Source organism: Strix uralensis, chromosome 4 (assembly GCF_047716275.1).
Source record: "Strix uralensis isolate ZFMK-TIS-50842 chromosome 4, bStrUra1, whole genome shotgun sequence".
NCBI classification, from domain to species: Eukaryota; Metazoa; Chordata; class Aves; order Strigiformes; family Strigidae; genus Strix; species Strix uralensis.
Genome location: NC_133975.1, coordinates 15,633,164 through 15,648,777, shown reverse-complemented (window position 1 = coordinate 15,648,777; position 15,614 = coordinate 15,633,164). Strand labels below are relative to the sequence as shown.

Genomic DNA, 15,614 nt, shown 5'->3' with positions numbered 1-15,614 from the left:
TTCTCTTTCTTTTGGCTTTCTCATTTCCTTTTTCTAAATTAGTCAATTAACTCAATTAACCAAAAAAAAAAAATGTAGCATGTGTACAGTTAGTGTCACTCTCTCTTACCAGTTTTCCCACAGTTGAAAAGACACTACCACCATCATGTCAAACAAGTCTGCTTTGAGGAAATTACAAATTTGCTTGATAAAGAGAAGTATGCAGGCAGGATGGACCTAGACCTTCATAAGGCATCAGATTTAGTAGCTCAGAGCATTTGAATTTAAAAAGTAAGGATTACATGTACTTGAAAAAGCCTAAGAACTCAGAAACTGATAGATCTTGAAACCTTATTGGCAATTGGAATTCATTATCAAAGCACTGTGAAAGTGTTTCCATTGTGAATGTTAAGCATTAGTATTGCACTCACTGATGAAAATTTGTGAAAAGCAAGGAAAATTAATTAAATCTAAACTTCCCTGAGCCTAGAGAAAATGCCTTTCAGTGAGACACTGCAAGAGATCACTTTGTTTAGCTTATCCAAAAAAAAAAAAAAAAAAGCACACTGAGAAATGACTTAATTAGAATAAGAAAGTATGTTTTTGGGCAAAACATATCTTTAATCTACCTGGGAAGGTGATAATATAAGACAATGGCTTGGAGCTACAATTAGATAATTTAGGATTAGAAGGCGCACAGACACTTTCTGTTACTGACACCAAAGATGGTTCATCTTGGAACAAACTACCTAAAAAAAATGGTGAATTTTTCACCTTTCGATTCTTTTATATGAAGACTGGATATTAAATATCAAATGGGTATTATGGTATCTGATCTAGAGATTACATGGAAAAAACAGTGATCCCTTATGACTGCATTGTGCGGGTCTGTAGCCGTTGAACAGCATCTAGGCTTTTTGGTTTTAACCTGTTTGCAAGAAAACCAAAACCCACTGTCATGCCATAAATAGCAGGGTTAAACAGCAAGGCTAATCTCAAATGAAAGTATTTCTCTACTAGACTCTCAGGTTTATAATAAAGCATACAGGGAGGTATTAAAATACAAGTAAAAAGACAGCATTATTGTCATTATTTTAGTAAACACACTTGTGAAATGTTCTCTTTTTATCTTAAAAAATTAAAAGTATTTGCAGATGTCGATTGGTACTAAAGAAATTACACTGAAATTATTTAGTAAACACTTAAGTACAGAAAGCATCTTAAATATTAAATATGCAAAAACATAAAGTAAAAGACATTTATAATTATACCATCCTATTTTTCCTTAAGTAGTTGTATTTGTTTCTTGAAAACCTTTGACAAGATTCTATTTAGAAATACTGCTTTTAAAAAATAATTGAATGTTTTTCTTTCCTTAGATTTTCTATTGCATATTTATTTTACTAATTAATTTAGCCATACAATAGTATGCCTATTCAAGGCTGGAGGCAGACAAACAGTTGTAAACAGAAGAACTCCACACACACCTACTTCCTGTAATCCATTTGAAATTGCTGATAATACTTAAATAAACATAGCATCTTTGTTCTGCATCCCTCAATAGAAGTCATGATTAGAAAACAGAGTTCTGTAATTGATTGCTGTGGCTCCTGTTATAATATGAATGCAGGCCAAGGCTAAAGGAAAAGGATTTAAGGAAATACACATCATGAGAATTTCTGTGTAGCATTAGCGCACTAAGCTGGCTTTGGGGCAGGAAGCGAGTGTGATCTGACATTTCCACAGCCCTGCGCCCAAGGAGTGAATGAACAGTGAGTAAGTTGCAGTGAATGGTCATAGTATCTGGCAAACCTCTCATTAGTCCACTTTCAGCAGGAATATTAACCAGCGTCCTGTCAAAGGTTGGAGAGGTGATTTAAGCTTTTCTTAGCCACTGCTTATTTAAAGAGACCACTCTCAGACACTTAGGTCCAGCTCATGCCAACCTCACAGTCCCCACACAGCAGCCACAGCAACAGTTTCTAGTAGAAGGATGGAAAAAACCTGGCTGGTGTACATGTGCAGCGGGAACCCCGTCCTGCAATGCTTTTGCAAACGGCTCCACCAACGTGGATGGAAATTTAAACATCAAACCCTAAATCAATATAATCACGTGCCATTGGAGAACAGCAGTTCTCAAAGCAAGCCGATGAACAAGCAACTATTCTTTCCAAGCAAAGCTGCAGAACTAAAGCTACAGAAAAAAAGTAAAAGTTTGGAACAGAAAACATAAGAATAAATTCAGGAAGTCTTAAACTGACCCTCAGCTGCAGAGAGGTTCCTGGCTGTCACCCTTCCCCAGTCAGGGGAGTGCTGATCTATGATTTAAGCAAGTTATCTCTTTAGGCAAACAGTACCAAAACCTGTGTACAAACAGTGTAATCCACCTTCTTGAGGAATACCCCACCTCTTTCAGATCTGTCAGACTGCATGAAACGCCCCAGATAGGAGTGGAGCTAAACTGATCAAAATCAACTGAGAAATGAGTTCCCCCACCAGCCTCTTTTTTCTGTTGTTGTTTGAGCCTGCTTTTTACGCCCAGTGAACATCTAGAGTTTGGCTGTTGAAATAATGGATGAAGAAGTATGTTAATGCTAGTTTTAATGCATTTTATCTTGAAAAAAACATACATTGTTTCTTGGCAAATACAGACCTATTTCATTAAATTAACCCTATGACTTAAAATAAATCCCCAGAAAGCCTTTTTCCCCCAGCTCTTAGGAAGCAGCATTTCTGTCACTCTAGACATCCATCCTGCTTTAAATTCTTCTGGCTAACAAGCATTTCAGAGGGGAAAAAAAAAAAAAATTAGAAAACCAAAGCCACCTTGTAAAGTCCAGAAAACATAAACAAGAAGAAGTAAATACAACTACAGTTATTCATGCGGCCTTGCACGGGTGTTATTTTTGTAGGTACAGGAAGGAGGCTATCAAGGAGGGGCGGGGGGCTGTAGATAACAATTTTCTTCCCCAGGCCTGTAATATTATTTGTGTGAATTATTTTCGTGCATCCGTGTGTGTGTGTGTGCGTGCACGCACAGAAGGAGGTGCTGCCGACCCGGCAGGCAGGCAGGCAGGCAGGCAGGCAGGCAGGCAGGCAGGCAGCCCGCTCCCCGTCGACCGCTGTCCTCCGTCCGCTCTCCGCCCCCAGCTCCTCGCCCCGGCCGCGCCGCCGCCGCGCTCAGCCCAGCGGGGCCCGCGGGGGGGCGGGGCGGGGCGGGGCGGGGCCTCGCGGTGACGCGGCGCGGGGCGGGGCCGTACAAACAAGCTGGCGCCGGGCGCTGCCTGCGCCGCTGCCAGGCGGGCGGCACCGGGCGCTCGCTCCCACCCGCCGCCGGGCGCTTCCCCCGGCTCCGCCGCCCATGGAACAGCGGGGCGGGCGCTGCCCCACGGCTTCGCGCCCCGGCGGTGAGTGATGCGGGGGTGCCTCGGAGAACGGCAGTGGGGCGGCGGGTGCTGCCCGCGGGAAGTTTGGGGTGGAAGCGGGCGCCGGCGTCGGGGCGATCGCGAAAGGGGCGGGGGGGTGTCTGCCATCCCCTTCCTCTCGCCCCGGGGGTGCGCAGGTGTCGGCCCCCTGCGCTGCCGCCCGCCCCTGCGCCCGGCACCTGCTCCCGGCAGGTGGGAGCCCCGCGGCCGCGGGAGGCGAGCGCCGCTGCGGGGCCGAGCAGCGTGTTTGACCGACCGACCGTGCGAGCCTGCGCGCCCGGCCCCGGGGAGGGACGCACGGCGGCTGCCCCACACCCTCCTTGCTCACCGGGTCGGGCTCTGGGCATCGCTGCCGGGGCGGGGAAGAAAAGAAAACGGGGGGCGGGGGGGAAGTGGTCGGCAGCACCTGGATTGTAGATCTGCCCAGATCTGGCTCCTGGGCACTTTTTTTCTTTACCTGCTTGTTTCCCTTGCGACTAAATGACAGGGGTATGTAAGGGCAGACTGTCAGGGGTGCGGAGGCAGGGTGGCGGGGTGCAGGGCTCCTGCCTGACAGCAGAACAACTTGCAAAAGCTCCTCTGAGCATCTTCGGTCCATTCCACGCTGAGCGCTGGAGCCGGCTGGGTGCAGGGTGCTGAGCTGGAACCTGGCGAGCTGCGTCGGGCAAAGTGGTCTCTGGGGGCTGGCAGGAGAGCACGAAGCCTTGACTCGAGCTCACCTCTGCTTTGAAGGACTGGTTCCCTAGAGCAGTACAGGGAAGGCTCGGTTACTGCAGTTCTCAGCCTGCTTTCCAGGGATAAGGGTGTAAGAGGTTCAAATCTTTTGGGGGCAAAAGAATGCCAGGAGGCAGGGGTGGCAGTAACCAGCTAGAAGAGTTCTGATTTGGTCTTGTCTTCGAGCCATTCAAAAGATCAAGAAAGGGCACCTAGCGAAGTACAAGTAATTCAATCACCTCAACTGACTGGGAATTAAAGTGTTTGACTTTCCTTCATCTCTATGTTGGTGCAGTAGGTTGAGGGCTTTCCCTGTCCCAAGACTGTTCCTCTTGGGATGCTGGGGAGGAAGAAAAATACCTGGGAAGTCCTGTGAATACCAGGCTTGAATGGCATGGGGCTGGACTATCTGCAGTGATCATCCTTCTGGCATGAGAGACCCGTTCATTGCCCACTCCCACTGAGAGCCTCTGCAGTATATATGGCAAGTGGAACATTTAGTAGAACAGGTTCAGTTCAGTGTATGCCCATATGTTGTGTGGCTATCAAACTTAATATCTAAATATACATATAAAATATAGTAACTATTACAATTTACTTCTGCCAGCATTTCTTGCACTCACAAACAAGTGCGTTTCCCACATTGCTCAGAAACGAGCACCTATCAGTAAGAGCGCAATTAATGACATCAGCTTTAGCTATCTCTTGCACATCCACCCTTTCAGTACCCACCCTGTTTTTTTTTCCTTTTTGGAAAATGCAGAGGGTTTTGATATTGCATAGCCAAACAAATGCCTTCGGTAGGTCAGCAGCAAGATTATGCATCTGAGGCAAAGCCAGCTGCTGCAGTGGAGGGGCAATAATTTGAGCAAATTCCGACCCCACCATTACCAGGTTCCAGTCTGTGTCCCCTCCTTGTCAGGATACTACCTTGGTTATTCTGAATTAGCCATATGCTTCCACAGACATTACAGAAAAACAGAGTGGGTGGAAAACCGTTTTTCAGTACACAAGAATGCCTGCATGTATAGATACATATAACTCCTCTGCTTTTCATTAGAGGAAACCAGAAATGTTTTTGCTGGTCTAACTAGCGTGGGATCTCTCCTTTCCCTCTTCCAGAAATGCCACCCAGAGCCAAGAAGCTTTAGAGCCATGAAATATGTCAAAGCTGATGGATTTCCATGAAAAGTTTTGATAATTAGAAAAAGAAAACTGAGAATATGCCTGGGCAGTCCCAGATCCTGCTGGGTCACTTCTTGCTCTAGATCATGAGGGTTCTCTCCAGGTCACCATGAGGTGCTTCACTTAGTAAATTGATTGGTTTAGCTAAGTCTAATACAGTGATGACCTCACCAGTACATACTCTGCTCCAGTATTATTCCGAAGGCAGGAGAGTGGAAGACACAGAAATCAGCTTGGAATATGAACCAAAACATTATTTGGAGGTTTGGGTTTTGGGTTTGGTTTTTTTTTTTTTTTTTTTCTTTATTGTTGCTTTAAATGTCTTACTGGTATTTGAAACGGGGCCCACAGCTACAGAGAGTCGTAAGAAATTGTTTGACAGAGGAAATGAGAATGGGATGCTTAATCTGCTGTGTTCCCTTTTTCAATACATCCAGTTAAGGTGAGCCTTTGTACAGAAAGGGAGCAAGACAGGACAGAGTCATCCTTTCACACAGGTTGTTTTCTTGGGGACAGATTTGATGAATCAGGAAGGAACTCTATTAACTGTGCAATAGAGTTCTGCTTCCTAATTAGAATGTGACCCATTTTGCTTGGGAATTGGCATGGGGAGTAACTTCTGGATTTTCAATTGAACATTTGGGTTTATGGGGAGTATAGAGAAGGTGGTGGTACAGTGTACCCTTTCTCTTTGTGAAAAAAATTGAGTCCTGACGGGTATTCAAAATTGCTAGAAGGTGGTAGGGGGATTCCATATTAGCATTCAGTACAAAAATTTCTGTGCATCCTGAGCTTTTCAAGTTTATTTTTATTCTGCTGTAACGTCCCATTTTATTTTTACCTGCATGAGGTTCTCTGAAATCTAGGGTATTCTCTCTTCTAAAAATTTTTATGATCTCTTGGCATGAAAGATTGCAGTGGTCCCTTCTGACCTTAAGAAAAAGAGTGCATGTTATATATAACTACAGTCTATTATAAATTTGTTACTTTATTGCTCACACTGGAGCTGAGTTCTTTCTTTAGAAGTCATGAACTGGTGACCTAGCTAATTTGTATAAACTGTATATGTCACAGCAGGTGCAGAAATATAGCAGATTTCAGCCAAAAATACTTCTACCAAGTCAGCCCTTTTCAGCTTGTTAAGTTCCCCTAACCAAAATTTAGAGACTTTTAAAAGGATATTTCTGAAGTCTTAGAGCTGATAGACAATATATCATAATTTCAGTGCTGTTAAGATGACCAGATTTGTTAATATAATTTGGGAAAAGTACCTAGACAATATCATTTAGGCACTCTAATACAGGTTCATACAGTTACTTATCTTTTTACCTCCCCTCTTAAATACACAGATGGCTTTTTTATATATCAGGAGGTGATCAATAGTTTATGCCCCTAGAGATCTATGGCTTCAGAGGTATGTAGTTCTATTTAATTTACTAAACTTGTCTCTGTAGCACTCACTAAAGTAGGCAATTACTTGTCATTAATTACTGGAAACTAGAATTAAAGCATTTCATTGGCACATGTTGTTTAAAACTTCTGTTAAAATGTGATTAAAAAATAGTGATGGTGGGGAAGTGTGGGAAGCATTTATTTGTGAAGAGGGCATTTTGAGACACTTTAATAGTTAAAAATAGCAAAATGCAGAATACATTTCCAAGGAAAAAAAAATGTTTCATAATCTAGATCAGACTTCAAAAAAAAAAAAAAAATTGCTCCCTTTCCTTTCCTGCTCTTGACTGAGCTTCAAGTGATACCTGTACTAGAGAGTTTTATGCCAGCTGGATACAAAGTGTCACTCAAGAGCTCCTATAAACAGCTAAGGAATATATCCTATGTCAGACACCATCTATTCTTAGAGGATAGGAATATATATTGTTCATATCAATGAGTTCTTGAAGAAGTTCAAGTACACTACAGTTTATCTAGTTCAGTTTTTTTAAACACATCACTGAATACAAATGTTCAGATCACTGACTTTTCATCAGTTTAGAAAGTTGTTTGTAGAGTTGGTTAGCTCAGTAATGGATTTATTTTTTTTTTACCCAATATAAGAAGCCAGCATAGCAGATGTGTGGGTTATACTGCACAGCTCATTTTAACCAGCAGTGTTAGTCTTACGTTTTGCAGTACTGAATGCCCAAGTATACGCAAAGGAAAATACAGTCCACAAACTGTGCTGAGATTCTATCACATCTGCAAAACTAAATATACTTTATAAGAACAGAATGTCTCCCTCAGATTTTCAGCTCTAATCTCCCTCTAGAGACAAACTTTAGCAACTGATCTATGGTTCTCATTCAGACCAGACTGTGCTTTTTTAGATGCCTGGGCAAAGATATCTCCAGTGAAAGGCTTCAGTTCTGAAAGGAGAAAAAGTGACGACATCTGAAACATAACCAGTTCATCCTAAGTTCCTAGAGAACCATAAAAACACAACTTCTCCTTAATGAAGGTGAAGTCACCTGCATGTTCATGGAAAGGATGTAGTCTTCCCTCTCCCAGTCACTGTCCTGGTAGTAACTGTGTCCCATTAGCTCTGCTAAACTTCTCAGTGTGTTGCTGTGGCCTTTTTTGTGAAGTATCCCCCTGCCAGATTTGCCAGCAGACTCTACCTGATGCTTACTGACTGCCCTACAGACATTCCTTATGTTCCCTCCTACCTGCTTTGGCAGCTAACTCAAAGGCTCTTATGAAAGCTCAGAGCTAAATCCAGCCCCATCCTATCCCCAGCAAAAAAGGTGTTATCAGTCCAGGCGAAAACTACCATAATTTGTTAATTCTAATTAAAATAAAAATTATATAGAATCTAGGTGGTTTAGGCCATGCCATTGAGTGAGGCTAAACATATCCAGGGATTAAAATACCTTAGTAATGTGGTAAAGATAGTCAGAAGTCATAAAATAGTGACACATATTTAAAGAGCACTGTAATATTCTTAAATATGGCAGCTGTGGCCCTCGTACTGCATTTACTGAGAAAAGCTTCAATTTATTTCCAAGTTACTATTACTTTTGAAGAGGTTTTAATCATGAAAGCTGATCTGATTGGCAATGTCCACATTGAATCTTGTTGAATAAACAGTATGGCACATTTCGCTAATTAATTGGAGAAAACTGAAGAAAAGATTAAGCACAAGCAAACTTTTTGAAAAGTCTTGGTATAATCTTCAAAGCACCATTTAACATAAACTGTGTTTCTTTTACCAACTTGCTCATTTACTTGTAGCAAATACAATAGTAATGACTGTCAGTTAAATTTTTGTACTAATCTGGAATACAAAGTCATTGAGTGAAGTCATGTATGCTCTGCATGTCTTCTGGAAGCAGTGAAGAGAATTCTTAAAGCAGAAAAGTCATTCGGCAGAGTAGCTCCTATAAACTGTTCAGTGCATGCTTATAATTGTTGAAACAGTTTTTCGGACCCACAAATTATAAAGCTGTGGAATACACGTTTGCATCATTTTATATAACCTGCTGTAGTTCTAGCCACCAAACTGCATAAAGTGTTAAAGAGGTCATAAGAGAAGAAAGCTGAATGACAATCAATTTATATTCAGTTTTATTCCTGGACACCATTTTGCTCACACAACATATGTTTTGTGCTGAATTTAGAGGCACACTCATGTCCATTGTGTTGCATTAGTCTAACACAACAAAATAATTGATCCAGATATCAAACCTATACAGTTTGAGAGAAACAAGAAAGAATTGAAAGAAAAGGCAGACAAAGCTTTATTGATTGCAAGCAAAACAACAGTAGCATATGAGCCAGCAATGTGTGCTCACAGCCCAGAAAGCCAACTGTATCCTGGGCTGCATCAAGAGAAGTGTGGCCAGCAGGGTGAGGGAGGGGATTCTCCCCCTCTACTCTGCTCTTGTGAGACCCCACCTGCAGTGCTGTGTCCAGCTCTGGGGGCACCAACATAAGAAGGACGTGGACCTGTTGGAGCAAGTCCAGAGGAGGCCACGAAGATGATTGGGGGCTGGAGCACCTCTTCTCTGAGGACAGGCTGAGAGAGTTGGGGTTGTTCAGCCTGAAGAAGAGAAGGCTCTAGGGAGATCTTATAGCAGCCTTCCAGTACTTAAAGGGGGCTACAGGAAAGATGGGGAGGGACTCCTGATCAGGGGTGTAGTGATAGGACAAGGGGTAACGGTTTTAAACTGAAAGAGGGTAGATGTAGATTAGATATAAACAAGACATTCTTCACTGTGAGGGTGGTGAGACACTGGAACAGGTTGCCCAGAGAAGCTGTGGCTGCCCCCTCCCTGGCAGTGTTCAAGGCCAGGTTGGACGGGGCTTTGGGCAACCTGGTCTAGTGGAAGGTGTCCCTGCCCATGGCAGGGGGGTTGAAACTAGGTAATATTTAAGCTCCCCTCCAAACCATTTTATGATTTTATACTTTGAAAGGCATAATTACTGATATGGTTCATTGGGTGTGCATAAAGTAAATGCTACAGGTACTGTAGCAGTGTTCTGCAGTGTAAGAACACCTGGTGCACACCTGATGCACACCTGAACAAATAATTGGGGAGGGACAAAGAAATTTTATATGTCTGAAGCAGAAGATACTCTCATGTTGCAACAGGAAACAGTTGCTTTTGTTTATTTAGAAAAAGTGATCCCCGCAAAAGTATTTGAGTTAAGAATGGGAAGACACTGAAGCTCAAAAAGCTATCTGAGGTGAGGACCTTGGTACCACACCTGTAATATCCCACAAGTCTGATTTCAGAGAGCAATGTCAGCCAAAACAGGAGAAGAGCTACAGTTAAGAGACACCTTGCTGTGTCTTTTATTTCCCCCAAACATTCCCGTGCGGTACTCAGCCACAGAAAGGCTTGAATAAAAAAAGTTGGCAACTGAGTGGTATGCAAACTATGAATCAAAAATGAACAGTCCCAATTAATTGGTATATATAGTTAATTAAAAAAAAAAAAATCCCAGCAGTGTGTTGTCACTAATATCTGAGACTAGCAGCTAAAAGTTTCTATTTCCAGCAACAGACTGTTGCAGAACTTGGCTATTAGCATAGCATATTTCAATCTGACTACTAAGATATAAGGGTTCCTACCATTGGGCTTTAACTCCTTTCAATGACAGTTCAACCTGTTCCTCACTGGAATCCTATTATGCTTTTCCAGTCAGGTGTTAAGACAACAACTCAGGTTTACTATTTATGGAGCTAGTGACTCTTAAAATATATTCTGAAGTAAGTGGCTAGTCTGTTAATCTGTGACCTTAAAATTCAGCAAGAGTTGATGTTTTGTTGCTCTTATATACTGAGCTACCCATCAGTCACTGATCCAATCTGGCTGGTGCTGTACCTTTTGTTCACATTGCTGCTGAATATGTTGGCAGCATAGCTCAGTGGGGACATCCACCATGAATTTATCTATATGGAATTGTCTGTCACCCAGTGTTCCACCACGAGTATCCTCAGTGTGGGGCTAATAATTAAGATTATTTCTTGTTAAAACTGAAGTAGATTAAGCTGAGAAAGATTAACAGGAATAGTGAGGACAGGGAAAGAGAGAAGATTAATGACGATAACCAAAATGGAGCTCTCTTAGCCAGATAAAACTTCACAGTGACCATAAAGGGAAGAACAACAAATTCCTCTGCAAAGTTGCCTCACATCAGACATCACAGAACAGCCCAGGGTGTGACCTTCTGCCCAAGACAGGGCATGCCCATGAGCTCAAAGCCTGAAGGCATACAGGGAAACACACACTTTTCAACTTCACATTTATTGTGACACTTTACTTTCCTCTCCTCCCAACCTTGATTTCTGCTTCCTAACAATATTACTGCCTTGTAGCCCTTTAAAAGTGATTAGAGAAAGGGAAAGCATAGAAGTAATAATCAGTAGCAAACATCAGGAAGCAGACCTGCTCCATTCAGGATGGAGTCATGACCTCTGTAAATGCAAAGCTATCAAACAGAACTTTCTAGATCACTTAGAAACACATCATTAGTCCTTGTCACACTGGGACTTAGCTTATTGTGGAAAAGTCATTAGTTTCTTTTCAGATTCTCTGGAGAATTTCCAAAACCTAGCCCTTGCATTTCCTCAGGTCGTTCATATGTAATTTCATATTTCAGCCCTTGTTAGCCAGTACAGTATGTGCTGTTCCAATTTTAAATTCATAAATACAGTAGCCTACTAAGGCAAAGCAGTCAGGTGCTCTGCCATTGTGGCTTCCACTTCTAAATGGAGTTAGACAGTACCAAAATCATATTTACACCAGCCTTCCACTGAGGTTATAAAGTCTTTGGAAGGCATCTTAATTTAGGGTGCTTGTATGCACAGCCTGCTCACAACATGACAATCTAACACCTATGCTGTGTGTGAGGCTGTTAAGATTTCACTTCAAACATTGCATTAAAAACACCCTCACCTTTAAATGGGGTTCAGTGGTGGTATTTAGTCTTTTGATTAAGTGTAAAGTTAGTTCTTTACATCACAGCAGCTTGCTGGCTAACTCTTGAAATGACCTTCAGAAGTATCCATTCTGTATTTTCTTTCCTGAGTATCATGACTGGAACCACAGGTCTTTTAGTATTTTTTGATGTAGTCATACTATATTCTGTGGTTTCATTGTCTTACATTTTTGCAGCATCAAAGTGCGTGCCACCTGACACTATCTTTAGAAACCCTAAGCACAAAGCAAACGTTAACTTCACTTAAAAATGACACAAAGATTCAACTTTTCTTTGGTCTGCTACTCACCCAGAGCTCTTCTTAACTTCCTCCTAGGAGAATGTTAACTTCTCACAGTTGGGCAGCTCCATCTACATTGCATGAGCCTTTTTCCCAAGAGGCTTTACATCTAAAGTTGCTGTCACATGGTCCCTTAGGAGACTATAATTCCCAGACTTCCTACAAGACCCTCAGCTTTTTAGGAGTGCTCTTTTTGTCCAGTCCACACCTTTTCCTTTTTATGTTTTTTCTAAGATAAACCTATTCTTGCAGATCAAAAAAGCGCTTAATTCTCTTGTGATTGTGGTTCAACTCCAATGAAATCAGATCTAAAAAAAATAATAAAAACTAATACTCCAGATGAATCCTGGGTGCAAGAGAAATATTCAGAATGTTCATGTCTCCTGATGACTGGAAGTCATTTTCTCATAGCATATTGTATGTGCCTGTCTTTAAAAGAATTTAATTATACCAAATGATGTATGAGCATAGAGTTGGGAAAACTAAAGAAATTTGTTCAGTTGTGAAAAGCAAAAGATACTTGCAGTGTGGCTTTAGTAGTGATATGTTTGAGTATAAAATAATGTGCTACTTTTCTTTTTCTTTTCCCTCTTTCAGCAAAGTTTCTGTTTGAGAAATACACGTTCACTCAGCAAAACAAAAACAACTTTTAAAAGTTGTTCTCAGTGGAAATCACTCTATGCCCCATTACCTGCTTGAGTGAAACCAGACTAAGAACTTCTGTCATGGCAGCTTTTCTGCTGGGAGCTGTGTTGCTTATTGTTCAACCTCAGATAGTGCCTTCCAGATCGGCTATAAATTTGAAGGCTGACACTTCTCCTCAGTCTGTTCAGAGAGAGCTTTTAAAGAAAACATCTCAAAAAAATGACTTCAAGGAAAACATTCATTCTAATGGATCATGCCGGCAGCTGCCACAGACTATCATTATTGGAGTGAGAAAAGGTGGAACAAGAGCTTTGTTAGAGATGTTGAGTCTCCATCCAGATATTGCGGCAGCAGAAAGTGAAGTTCACTTCTTTGACTGGGAAGATCATTACAGAAATGGATTGCAATGGTATATTAATCAAATGCCATTCTCTTATCCCCATCAGATCACCGTGGAAAAAACTCCAGCATATTTCACATCACCTAAAGTGCCTGAAAGAGTTTATAACATGAACCAATCAATGAGACTACTCCTTATTTTAAGAGACCCAAGTGAGAGAGTACTATCAGATTACACCCAAGTGTTCTATAATCATATGCAGAAGCACAAGCCGTATCCATCCATTGAACAATTCCTGATTAAAGATGGTGAACTCAATGTGGACTACAAGGCAATAAACAGAAGCTTATACTACATTCACATGCAAAACTGGCTGAAGTATTTTCCTCTTGATCGTATCCACATTGTAGATGGGGATAAACTAATCAAAGATCCCTTCCCAGAAATAGAGAAGGTAGAGAGATTTTTGAAGTTATCGCCACAGATAAATGCTTCAAACTTTTATTTCAATAAAACTAAAGGCTTCTACTGCCTAAGGGACAGTGGTAGAGAGCGTTGTTTACATGAGTCAAAAGGACGAGCACACCCACAAGTAGATACCCGGTTACTCGAGAAACTGCATGAATATTTCCATGAACCCAACAAGAAATTCTTTGAACTTGTGGGCAGAACATTTGACTGGCACTCATTTGTGGCAAGTTAGTGGTAAGCTTCAGAACCTATGTTCCAGTGTACATTTAGAAATTTTAAAAAGGGCATTTAAGCTATAATTTATTTGTAAAATCCATAAATACTTCTGTACAGTATTAGATTCACAATTGCCATATATACTAGTTATATTTTTCTACTTGTTAAATCTGAAAGCATTTTGTATTGTTTTTCATGGTTGTTAACATTGTGTATGATGTGTCTATATGAAGAAACTAAATTATTTCACTGCAGAAGATACTCTCTTGAGAATGCGTTGTCTTTTTAATAAATAAGAAATTAATTTCAACAGAACCCTTCAGAATTATTTGAATACTTTGGCCTTCCTGGACTATTCTGGACTTTCTCCTCTAATTGCTAATAAATATGCTAAACTTTACATTCCCATTTTTCTTGCTTTAAAATGTGGTTTAATGATTTTTTCATTTCAAAATATTGTTCCATCCTGCTTTATAAAATTATTTCCTGATAAAGTGGTGGTACTTATACATGTTGGGATGTGCATACCCAAAGGACAATGGAAGTCTCTGTGTAATATGACATATTAACTGCTGTACTTACCTTTGTATTTACTGTTAAAACAAGTGCTCCTCAAATTCTTTGACAGTACAGTACAGGTTTCATGGCAGATTTTTAAAGTTTCTGTGGGGACTAGCTCATAAAATCTAGAGTTAGCTGCAGAAATATGGTCAACCTGAAAACTCCCTACAGTCTCTGAATGTATATATACTTCATAAAGAAGGAGGGTTTAGAGAAGAATTTAAGCAATATAGGGACATTTTCAAGATTCCTTGTGACTGTTCCTGCATTTTATAGCACATTTATGCTTTGCCATCACTGCAAATGAACACTTACACCAGAAAAATTATTTGGTCTACATTCCAAAAAGCAGCAAATTCATTCATATAAATATTACATTTGTACCCCATTTAAGGCTGTTTTCTACGAGTTGAACAGGTGCTTCATGCAACTGAAAATTGCCCATGGACTACTGTTCATTTAATCTCCTTCCAAGAACCATGATGCCAAGTCTTGATTAGACGTGTGCTGTGGGATTAACCCCAATTCCAGGAACTTTTATGGTCTTCCATCTGCTAAAAATGGAAGTTAGATGTTAGTACACTGGTAAAAATTACAGCTGTCCTTGTCTACAGTAGTTATGATGTCTTGTTAGCCATCAATTTCTGGAGTTAGACTTAATCCTGTTTCCACACAAGGCTTACTATAGTACTTTCATTCTGAGCTCCTGATTTTTATTTTATGATCTTGAGTTTAGCTGTTGAATGTGCAGTGGTAACACCCTGTAAATTTGAACTTGTAACTAATTGTTACAATCCTTTATAATATTTAAATGTAGATGCATTAATTTTTTCCTAGTGAGATGGTGCAAGCTTGGGCACTATGACAAGGTACCGTCTGGATGCAAATATCTCATATTATGCTGCTTGCATGAAAATTTGCAGATGCTGCCCCTCTCTCTCTTGCTCCTTGTGCACCTGCCCAAGCTGTATTCAACCTCAGAGAGGTTGGTGGTGTTTTATAAAGTAGATCTTTGATGAAAGCCTACAATGAAATGGTATTGTACTCAATAAAATATTTTCTGAATTGCATCTTTCCTTTCTCTTTTGTTCATCAGCTTCTAGTTTGGAAGACCAGAATTTAGGATTCAACTCCAGTTTAGATTCCAGTTAAATGTAACTTGAGAATTTAGCTAGTGGATTGGTTGGAAAGCAGTTGTTTGCCACTGGGTTGCACCTACATGGTCTATTGCTGACCCAGAATATACAACAAGGAGGGAAAGTTTCTGATGGCAATAATGTCAAATCTTACATGAGGCAAATGCCAAAAATAATAGGATTATAGTACCATCATACTCCTGTTAAAGTTTTGGAAAAGA

At 40.9% G+C, this 15,614-nt stretch overlaps 1 protein-coding gene and 1 long non-coding RNA gene across 3 annotated transcripts in view; one reads left to right on the top strand and one right to left on the bottom strand.

Moving 5' to 3' along the window:
• The first annotated feature begins 3,252 nt into the window (after positions 1-3,252).
• On the top strand, positions 3,253-15,327 carry HS3ST1 (heparan sulfate-glucosamine 3-sulfotransferase 1). Of its 2 annotated transcripts, none has more exons than XM_074865781.1 (2): positions 3,253-3,386; positions 12,622-15,327. In XM_074865781.1, exon 2 carries the CDS (start codon positions 12,750-12,752, stop codon positions 13,710-13,712), a length of 963 nt encoding a protein of 320 aa, XP_074721882.1. In that variant the 5' UTR covers positions 3,253-3,386; positions 12,622-12,749; the 3' UTR covers positions 13,713-15,327. The 2 variants fall into 2 exon arrangements, with proteins under 2 accessions (XP_074721882.1, XP_074721883.1); XM_074865782.1 differs by lacking the exon at positions 3,253-3,386 and adding an exon at positions 5,523-5,566.
• LOC141942482 (uncharacterized) overlaps positions 14,680-15,614 on the bottom strand; it is a 50,078-nt gene continuing 49,143 nt past the window's right edge. The window contains exon 5 of the long non-coding RNA XR_012628635.1: positions 14,680-14,811. This is a non-coding gene — a long non-coding RNA (uncharacterized LOC141942482). The remainder of the gene's footprint in view (positions 14,812-15,614) is intronic.

Excerpts from the sequence above, each read along its gene's own strand:
- HS3ST1 (XM_074865781.1), top strand. The coding sequence starts at position 12,750 with ATGGCAGCTTTTCTGCTGGGAGCTGTGTTGCTTATTGTTCAACCTCAG.